At 49.3% G+C, this 10,000-nt stretch overlaps 2 protein-coding genes across 2 annotated transcripts in view; both read right to left on the bottom strand.

The window, feature by feature from the left end:
• Window positions 1-2,495, bottom strand: part of LOC135815508 (type 2 phosphatidylinositol 4,5-bisphosphate 4-phosphatase-like) — an 11,476-nt gene extending 8,981 nt beyond the window's left edge. The window contains exons 1-2 of the mRNA XM_065328819.1: window positions 2,084-2,495; window positions 110-291 (exon numbers count right to left, since the gene is read on the bottom strand). Coding sequence (XP_065184891.1) covers window positions 110-291; window positions 2,084-2,129 — 228 coding nt within the window. The 5' untranslated portion in view covers window positions 2,130-2,495. The remainder of the gene's footprint in view (window positions 1-109; window positions 292-2,083) is intronic.
• Window positions 2,496-5,505: 3,010 nt separating this feature from the next.
• LOC135815481 (calpain-15-like) overlaps window positions 5,506-10,000 on the bottom strand; it is a 10,488-nt gene continuing 5,993 nt past the window's right edge. The window contains exons 7-12 of the mRNA XM_065328789.1: window positions 9,765-9,899; window positions 8,939-9,091; window positions 8,247-8,408; window positions 7,468-7,861; window positions 6,859-7,037; window positions 5,506-6,399 (exon numbers count right to left, since the gene is read on the bottom strand). Coding sequence (XP_065184861.1) covers window positions 6,234-6,399; window positions 6,859-7,037; window positions 7,468-7,861; window positions 8,247-8,408; window positions 8,939-9,091; window positions 9,765-9,899 — 1,189 coding nt within the window. The 3' untranslated portion in view covers window positions 5,506-6,233. The remainder of the gene's footprint in view (window positions 6,400-6,858; window positions 7,038-7,467; window positions 7,862-8,246; window positions 8,409-8,938; window positions 9,092-9,764; window positions 9,900-10,000) is intronic.

The following is a 10,000-nucleotide window of genomic DNA, read 5'->3' as shown; positions in this document are numbered from 1 at the left end:
ATAATTGCATGACCATCATCTGTATAAGCCTCATGCCCGGGCCAGAATGATTGCAACATATACATACATGTACACGTACAACAGTCAGTCGTGTTTATTTTACACGTACCGTGGCCTCTTGGCAGCGGCTGCAGCGGACCACTCTCAGTCCCGGCCGATCACTGTAGGTCAGGCTTGTCCGGCACACCTCACACACCACGCGGCGGCGGTGCTGTGAGTCCGCCGCCGTGCCTTTGTCCTCAACCACATCGGAATAGGCCGGTGGTGCTGCCTGCATGGCAATTGCCGGACCTGTGCAAGGCATGCAACAAGCACATCGGGATGTCAAGAAAAGAGAACGGTGAGCAGGATTTGACTAACATCCGATTTCACTGCTTTTGCCTGGGAAGTGTGAGTAAGTGGGCATGTGTGTGAGTGCGTGTGTGAGCGCGTGTGTGAACGAGAGTGTGTGTGTGGGGGGGGGGGGGGGGGGGGATGTTGATGCGGCCCTCATTGCCAGACTGCCAGTGTCTTCTAAAATGCCATGATGATGATGTAATGAACGTCTCAAGTGATTATGTAATCGCGCAACCTCTGCCGGGTTATGATTGCAACCCCAAGGTTTATCCCCTTGCACCATCTTGAAGAGCAACTTGTGAGGAAGGTGCATGTGCATTGCATTATCATTTGTCATCTTCTTGGCATACAAATATACCCTTGACGTTGGAGCAGAACTACACTTTGTTGTTGATGACACGGGACAGAGAGAGAGAGAAAGAGAGAGAGAGAGAGAGAGAGAGAGAGAGAGAGAGAGAGAGAGAGAGGTCATGGGCCCTTTTTCTCGCTTTGCCACCGCTCTTGCCGCAGCGCCTTGCTGCACGAGGCACTGCAGCCGCTCGCCTATCGCCTACAGGTCCGCCACGCAGTAAATTGTACGGTGGCACGGATATAGCAGCCAGGCGTGGTCCCGGTCCGCCACCATGTGGTCTTAGGCACATGTGTTGTATACAGCGTATACAGGTGAACCTTGAACTGGGGATGTCCGGTTAATTGGAAGTCCCGGCCACGGAATCCACCTACTGTAAATATACAAAATTTCGGCGCTGCAAAATTTCGGCACTTCACGATTTTTGACATTTCGACAGCGATTTACTTTCGGCGTGGGGTAGAGGGCATGGTATAGTGCGACAGATGCTGTGAAAAATTTCATCGGCGTTTTAATTTAGGCGTTTTGGGTCGGTGCCGAATATAGCCGAAATTAAATAGCTGCCGAAAATTTGTATATTTACAGTACATAGAAAATGTGTAGGATTTGTGCTGATAGAATGGATGCCGCTTAATGCCAAGCGGTGCATGCAGGCGACGTGATAGACGTGCATGCCAGCAGCTCGCTCATGATAACGTGGTCGAGTGGCATACGCAAACACCGCATACGCAATGCGCGCCGAAACACCAGCAGTACAATAAAACCTGTCAAGGCGACCCCTCGGATAAGGCGATCACCTGTCCGAGAAGACCACTGAAGTCAGGATCAATGGATGCTATTTCCAGTCAAATGATCCTGGCTAAGGAGACCACCTGGTAACAGAGACCACGTTTTGAAGGTCCCTTGACACTCGTCTTGGGCAGGTTTCACTTTGTTTGGTACTCTGTTCTGGAACATTCATGTGCCGGTCTCGGCAAGTGCAAGGGTATACGGGTGCGGATAGAAAAGAGGAGTCGAAAGCGAGAATTCATGGAATCGTTCGCCAGACAAATTAATTCTGTAGTTTTGCCTATTCTAATGCTTTCAAGCTGAGAATATGTCAACATTTTCGAGCATAATACCTCCCCCTCCCCCCCCCCCCCCCCCTCTCCTGCGCAATACCCTCCGACCACATGTCACGAATCTCCGTCAATGAAAAAAACCAGTGTGAAGCATTCCGGACGAAACCCTCACATACAGTAGCAACTGAGAAGCGCAGCACACCTCGATTGGTACTCCAAGACTCTACTTTTCGAGTCGAAAATAACCACCTACAGCATCACACGCTCACGCGTCAGCCCGAAATTACGCACTTCGGACAGCAACTGGCAATGGTTAGTCGAGGAATCTCAAACTCACCATCTTCCGCGGACAGAAGCGGAGCTCTCTCGGGATCAGCCATCATGTGCCAGCTAGCGAACACCAGGAGTCAGGTGCGCTTCTTTTCGTCGGGACGAATTACTTGGAATAGAAGTTAGTTTAGCGACATGCACAGGATTATCCCCAGTACTATCCTACTCTTTCTCGGCGATCGTCGGTTCGTAGATCTACAGCTATCAGTTTATCAAGCAGAAGGCGAATCGATCGATCCACACAGGCGCCACAGAGGAATTATGCATTCGAGTTTCCGCCGTTCACCCGGTTCACTTTGTCTTTGCAGCCACAACTCCACATAATATTATAAGTCAATGCTTAGATTTTAGTTCACCGAGGTACAAACAAGGAAACTGCAAGTAATTAGTTTGGGCCGCCAAACTTGACTTGAACGTTACCGACGATCACTGTATTTTCGTGTCTGGTTTACATTCATGTTTTTTCCTCGACACTGACTTGCCCGGCAAGGGCCGGCATGCACGCTAGCGCTCTGGCCGGCCCTGGACCCTGGCACACTGCCATAGAATATTCGTGTAGATCTTATCTACTACTACTATCCTTAGTCAAATCCGGCTTCTCATCGAACTGAGCTGAGCTGACATAAGAACGCGTGATGTGTGGAGTTTCCAGTTCAAGGCTTCAGTCACAACTACTGACACGAGACTTGCGAGTCGTTGCGCACTCACAACACGTCAACAGCTGCTACAGCTGCAATGACGCATAGCATAGCAGTGGCCCGTAGTCATTGTATTTGTAGTCAATGGTAGTCCATGGTAGTCTGCCCGCCGTACAAAGACATCAGTAGTAGATCCACTGACCCGACTAGTAGTCGGACTACGGAGAGTCAACCATGCTATTGCTGATGATCACCAATATTGTTGTTGCCCAGATGAATTATTTACTTTAGTTTACTTACTGTCTTTAGAGTTCATAATTATTACTGTAGACGTGTTACAGGAGTTACGGGTGTGGGCTTATTTCCAGTTCATTTCCAGCTACTACATGTAGCTACGTGTATCCGGCAGCAGCAGGCGAGTCGAAGTAACCACTGGTAACCTGGTCCTTTATCATCATGTCAGACTTGTAGGAAGTTGGGGATGGGTGTGCTGGATGAGCGCCCTATTACCGTTACTATAACTACATCACGGTATTGTTTTAGTTTTGGTAAACTACCGGACACATTCTAGATTGCAGTAAAATTAATGCACTGTCTCACTTCAAGTGCCAGATCTAAAAAAAGTACAATTGTACAGTGTGCAACCAGCTACAGACCACATACACATCACTACGGGGCCTATAGGCTATAGTAATACTGTCAAGTGTCAGTGTCTACTGGAAAGGAACATGATTGTAATGTAGGACAGACATTCTGAGACATGTGATAAAAGCACACATGCCAGGTACATCCACTACCGACATGCATACACAAGGCCTAGGCTAAGGACTACTGGAAAGTGGTATAGTTATGGTGGTGTATGAACAACAATAAAAATTAGTAAAATGCATTGTTCAACAAAACAGTGTACTATTAGTATTTTAAAAATGATGTGTCACTCCTGCTCAATATGTCAGTGTAGTCCCTATACTGATCAGTCCACCGCATGGCTCAAGTCACTCAACTACAACATAGGTGTCATGATGGCAAGTCTGACATAATCAGCTTGCCTGGAAAATCATGCCATGCCATGCACCGACGGTCCGTGTCATGTGATGTGAGGTGATCAGGTGACATGCGGTGCTGGCACGCTACATCAGTGCATGCAGTCTGAGTGCAGTCATTGTAGTACTAGTAGATACACGCATGCCATTATTTTCAGGTGCAGAACATGTCATACCAAGAGTACATAACCAAGAGTACATAACTGGGTTATGTGCTCTTGGTCATACACAGTCATACTCTGAATATCCGAAATGCCATACAAATTAATGATGATACAATACAAAAATACTCTACCCAGTTGGTAACAACAGGCATACTCGTGCAGTGGATGTCTGCCAGACAAACTTCCATAATACTCTATGCTATTGACGTAGATCTACGCATACGGGACCCTCGCCCAACCCATGCCAGCATTCACCACAGCCTGACCCGAGAGCTAGAGCAGTAGAGGCGAGAGACTCTGGATGGTAAAAAATATCATCACAAAAGCAGGCCACAGTGCCTTGGAAACATCGCTTCTGATTTTCCCTGCCCCATTAGTGGCAGAGGAGGAGTCCTCACGGGAAAATCTGACGTTTACTAGCACCACGAGCATCCCTCACAGGAATGGTCAAGAAACGTCCCAGGCAAATACCGAGCGCCATGCTCCTCGCTAATACAGTGCAACCTGTCTAAGCCGACCGCTCAAAGGACCTTACAAATATGGTCCGGGTAGGGCCTACTTGTAGGGGTGGTTCTTTCCGGGTCATTTGACTTGGAATATCATCCCAGGGTCCTTGTTGTAAGGGTCCTCTGGGACAGCTGGCCACCTTTTCAGAGTGGTCGCCTTTTCAGAGGGGTCGACTTTTCAGAGGGGTCGACTTTTCAGAGGGGTTGACTCTTCAGAGGGGTCGCCTTTTCAGGGTGGTCGACTTTTCAGAGAGTGAACTTTTCAGAGGGGTGGACTTTTCAGAGGGTCGACTTTTCAGAGGGGTGGACTTTTCAGAAGGGTTCAGAGGGGTGGACTTTTCAGAGGGATCGCCTTTTCAGAGTGGTCGACTTTTCAGAGGGGTCGATTTTGCAGAGGGTGAACTTTTCAGAGGGGTCAACTTTTCAGGGTGGTCGCCTTTTCAGAGTGGTCTACGTTTCAGAGGGGTCGCCTTTTCAGTAGGGTCGACTTCTCAGAGGGGTCGACTTTCCAAAGGGGTCGACTTTTCAGAGGGGTCGACTGTTCAGAGGGGTCACCGTTTCAGAGGGGTCGATTTTTCAGTGGGGTCACCTTTTCAGAGTGGTCGCCTTTTGAGAGGGTTCGCCTTTTGAGAGGGGTCACCATTTCAGAGGGGTCACCGTTTCAGAGGGGTCACCTTTTCAGAGGGGTCACCTTTTCAGAGGGGTCACCTTTTCAGAGGGTTCGCCTTTTCAGAGGGGTCATCGTTTCAGAGGGGTCACCTTTTCAGTGGGGTCACCTTTTGAGAGGGTTCGCCTTTTCAGAGGGGTCGCCTTTTCAGAGGGGTCACCTTTTCAGAGTGGTCACCTTTTCAGAGGGTTCGCCTTTTCAGAGGGGTCATCGTTTCAGAGGGGTCACCTTTTCAGTGGGGTCACCTTTTGAGAGGGTTCGCCTTTTCAGAGGGGTCACCTTTTCAGAGGGGTCACCTTTTCAGAGGGGTCATCGTTTCAGAGGGGTCACCTTTTCAGAGGGGTCACCTTTTCAGAGTGGTCGCCTTTTCAGAGGCCGGCGGGTCACCTTTTCAGAGTGGTCGCCTTGACGTGTTTTACAGTACATGATTCTCACAAAAATAACACTTGAAGTGTCGACAAATTGCCGGCCTGATAGTGATACTGACATTGAGATGACCAGAGGAGGAGAAGCATTTTTAGTTCGGGCAAGGGGATATCATAATTGTATCATTATAACTTTTATAATTCTAGTAAGCACTTCAACTTGAGTGAGCATTTGCCTATTGAAATTGAAATTTGTCGTAAATCATAATAGATCTGAGCAGCAGTAAATAAAATCCTAGATATGGCAGCATAAACATGATCTGCTAAGTCCTGCTCCAGATGATACACAGGTATAGTTTTCTATTTTGGAAGTACACAATCATTTCTAGAGGGTATAAGTAGTGGCAGTGACAGTTGGAACCGCAGCGTCGTCGCCATGCAATACACATACACGGCCAACGAAATCAACAATGGCATCATCTGCTATACACAGATGGCTTGCTGCAGATTTATCCACGCATCACAATGATAATATTTTATGTATATCACAGCGCTAATTATCCTAGGAGACCCCGCCTAGATTTAGTCTTCTGCTTTTGGGGAATCCCCTTAAATAACAATAAAATGGTATAGTCCGGCCGAATAGTGAAATGTTCCTAGCACATACTTCGAAGTAGCAATCAGCATATGATCATGTTTCAAGTTTCAACTCACAAGACTGTGGCTGGTGTTCAGACAAAGCCTCGGATGTCTGCACGCATGCCAACGGCTAGCTCATCCAATGGGCCTGGCGGCGTGAAGGCCCAGCAGGCTCGGCTCGACCTTTCCGGCCCGCGCTCCGTTTAGCACGGGCTGCGCCCCCCAAACCTGTCTGGCCTGCAGCCGCGGCGTGTAGAAAGACGGAGTCTCCGCGTAGTTTGTCAGCACTGCTACAACTTGCCTGCACAGCGAGGAAAGCAGATAAACGTCAACCAACATTACACACATTACATGCGCACTCTATTCGATAATACTGGTCCAGGCGCTCAGTTATTTGGAGGCCTAAAATGTCACGCAATTTGACAAAATCCAGACAAAATCCCTGAAATGATGTGGCTCATATTTCAGACAGGCGGTAATAAAAGACCGGCCCCAATCAGTTTCACCGCATTCCCAATTCTTGCTTATCACTACAATGGAGAGCCAAACAAGCATGTACATGTATACATGCACACCCAATGTTGTATACACGCACACACGCACCCACGCACGCACGCACGCACGCACGCACGCACGCATGCACACACGCACACACACACACACACACACACACACACACAATGCTGTATGCACGCACAGACAAATGCAAGCTTGCACAAGCACCAGAAGGACAAGAGTCAAGCAAATAAATCAATCGTACCTGAAAAACGGCGGCACAATATCGGCAGTAAGCAGGGAAGACCGGGTGCTCAGAAGCCTGGAGTCAGATGCATCCACCTCTACCTGGATAGGCCACTCGGTCGTGTTCTCAAACACCTTCAGAACTCCACCGCCGTTCACCCTGCTTAGCGTAGTGAACACGGTGCCTCCGCAAACCACCTGCATTGCGTACAAGAATGCACGGAACACCAATCGTACCGGAAAGGGTGTACAATGTATACGTGTACATGCCATGTTGACAAAGTTACTCGTATGCCGCAGCGCTGGAATAACGCTTCACCAAAAATGCACGCCGTATTATGGCTACACTGGTCATGGTACAGCAAGGAAAAGCATGTACAATGTATATGTGGACGTGCCATGTTGACGAAGCTATGCACTGTGTAACAGCGCTTCACCAAAATGCACGCCGTGTTACGGCTACATTGGTCATGGTACGGCAAGGCAAAGCATGTGTGTACCCTGGCACATATCCAAGTTCCGCATACCTAGCCGTGCGCATGTTTGCGTGGAACCATACACACCATACACCGGCACGCTCGTAGGAATTCACACGCCTGGCAACGTCGTGCAGCCAACGCTGACTTACGTTACGCGTGCCGAGCCTTTTGGCTACAATCCACATAGCGTCCGCAAGGATGTAGCTATCCGGTGGCTTTGAGCACACATTGAGCGCACGAGAACTATGCACGGTGATGCAATACGACAGTCCCCTCCGGTCTTCCTCCTCTGCCACCGGTGGCACTCCTTGTGCCAGCGCGGACGATTCATTTCTCTGCCGATGCCAGATCCAGTGCAGGAACGACACGGGCAGCACAACGTAGTGGCCAGGTTCGAGCATCGCCTCGCAGCGCACAAAGTCACGCTTCTGCCGGAACAGCTGAGAGTGTGCAGTGCAATCGCGCAGGTTGCGTCCCTCGGAGTCGCATGACACGACCAGCAGCAGCAAGTCCGACTGCAGCGATCCGTCCTGCTTGCAACTCCTACAAACAGGTAACAACCATGTAGAACAAGGACATGTCTTGTAACACAGGATAACTAATTACTTATCATAAGTCAAATTATCAAAAGTCAAATTGAATTTTGTCAATAGTCTGTGATCAAGGCAGCACATTTCAGTACAATACTCTACTTGCAGTACATGTACGCAACACAGTTCAAACTGATGGTATTTTTTAAGACCACGGTTCACTCATTCATAAATGGCACCCAAAATAGTTTTATGTCTCGAACATGCTTGCATATAGCGGTACTATGGCAAGCTATACTTTAAAAGTGCGATTCGAGCCTAAACCCAGCCCACTGGAAATGGGTTCTTTTTAATCCAAAGGACAATTTAGGCGCAATGGATTACGGAACGTATCTTACCTGCCCGAGCGTTGGTGCAGACTAATCTCCACCTGGGTTTTCTCGGTCACCGTTAGGAACGCCACCTGCGACGCACCGGTTCCGTGAGGCCGGAACTCGCCGCACACGCGCTCCTCCGTCCAGCCGGGGCGGATCTTGCACACGGCCACAGAACTGAAGTAACTGCAACAGGGAAGAAGACAGGGGAGAATTCGGCACTGGGTTGGTGGTAAGAATATTGGTAGCACAGCCACCTGCTACAAAGACCCACTTCACTCTAGTTTAGCGGCGACTTTAAAATGCACCATACATGCCGTTGAATGATTTTTCATTTTCACCCTGAAGATGGGCCATGCCCGAAAATTTGGCGCATTGAATTTATATATCTAATATTTGTTTGGAAGTGAAGTGAAAGTGTGCAGCGAAGAGACCGTAGTTGGAGAGTTTGAAGTGAGGTACCCTGTAATACATGCCGTGCTTGAACATTTAAAAAAATGAATATGCACAGCCCTGCTCACTGAAGTACGATAGTGGGAGTCAAGTCCGGCAGCGCCCCGCATCAGTGTACAGTCCAGTGCCTGCGGGTCTGGGGCTGCATGGCGCAAGGGGTGCGCACTTGGCACGATCACTATTTCCGAGTCACTGTGCAGTGTGCACCACAGTACTTGGCCGTGTATCCCGATGGCACACATGTAGGTGTACCGGTCACTTACCGCTGAAAGTCTCCGTAAGACATCCAGAATATGCCGGCATCCTCTCCGTAGGGCAGCAGCTCATCGCGCAGGTCCCGGGTCCAGAGTGGCGACGAGTCGCTCCAGGCTCCTTCCCAGCTGACACGGCCCCAGGGATTTCGAAGCCGCACAAGCCTGCAATAGCATACAACAGCAAGACGTGGAGTGAGTTCTTTGTAACTTGGAAACCTATCCACTGTCAGCAGATGATGTGCTTTATGTCTACTTGCTGGACCAAGACTGTACAAGAGGATCGATTTGGAGCTTGGCCGGTCGGATGTATACCGTACTTGTCTTCCGGTTGTGTGTGCGTGTGTGTGTGTGTGTACGTGTGTGTGTGTGTGTGTATGTGTCTGTGTGTATATGTATGTGCACGCTTGGTGTGTGTACGCATAGTTACCAATGTGATGCAGCTCACCTGCTGTACATGCTGGCACAGATTAGTGATTAGTGATTGTCTTTGTGCCCCCCCCCCCCCCCCACACACACACACACAGGGGACAAGCACAGGCGCATTCACATTCAGCACGCCTTTCAGTCCCAGCCAGTTGGAATACACCTTGCAGCATTCACCATGAATGGACACTTGTTGTCATCCTGCCTGTCTTTACCCCCCCCCCCCCCCCCACATGCACACACGCACCCCCACACACACACTCACGAAGGGTGTCGTGGTCCTGATCCTACTGCATCAACCGGCACCACAGCAAGACACAGAGTAGAGCTCTTGCTATCCACCCGTGAGTTACACGCACAATCACCACATCACGTGCATTTCCGGGAGCTGAATGTACGGAGAAGAGCTTACCTGTACGACGCAATGTCGCGCAGGTCTACAATGGAATACACGTGCCGATCCAGCAGCCCGACACTCTCGTACTCCTCTGCCGTGTATGGAGACTCATCCTCATCAGCATTGCGAGTACCTGCTCCCATTAAGAATCTACAACACATACATGAATATAGAAATTGAGAAAATAATGGAAGCATTTTAAGCTCACAAGGACGAGGCTTGAAATCAGATACGTGCATGTACACGTACAA

Source organism: Sycon ciliatum, chromosome 1 (assembly GCF_964019385.1).
Source record: "Sycon ciliatum chromosome 1, ocSycCili1.1, whole genome shotgun sequence".
NCBI lineage: Eukaryota > Metazoa > Porifera > Calcarea > Leucosolenida > Sycettidae > Sycon > Sycon ciliatum.
The sequence above is the reverse complement of the archived record's forward strand: the minus strand, read 5'-3'. Positions and strand labels throughout refer to the sequence as shown.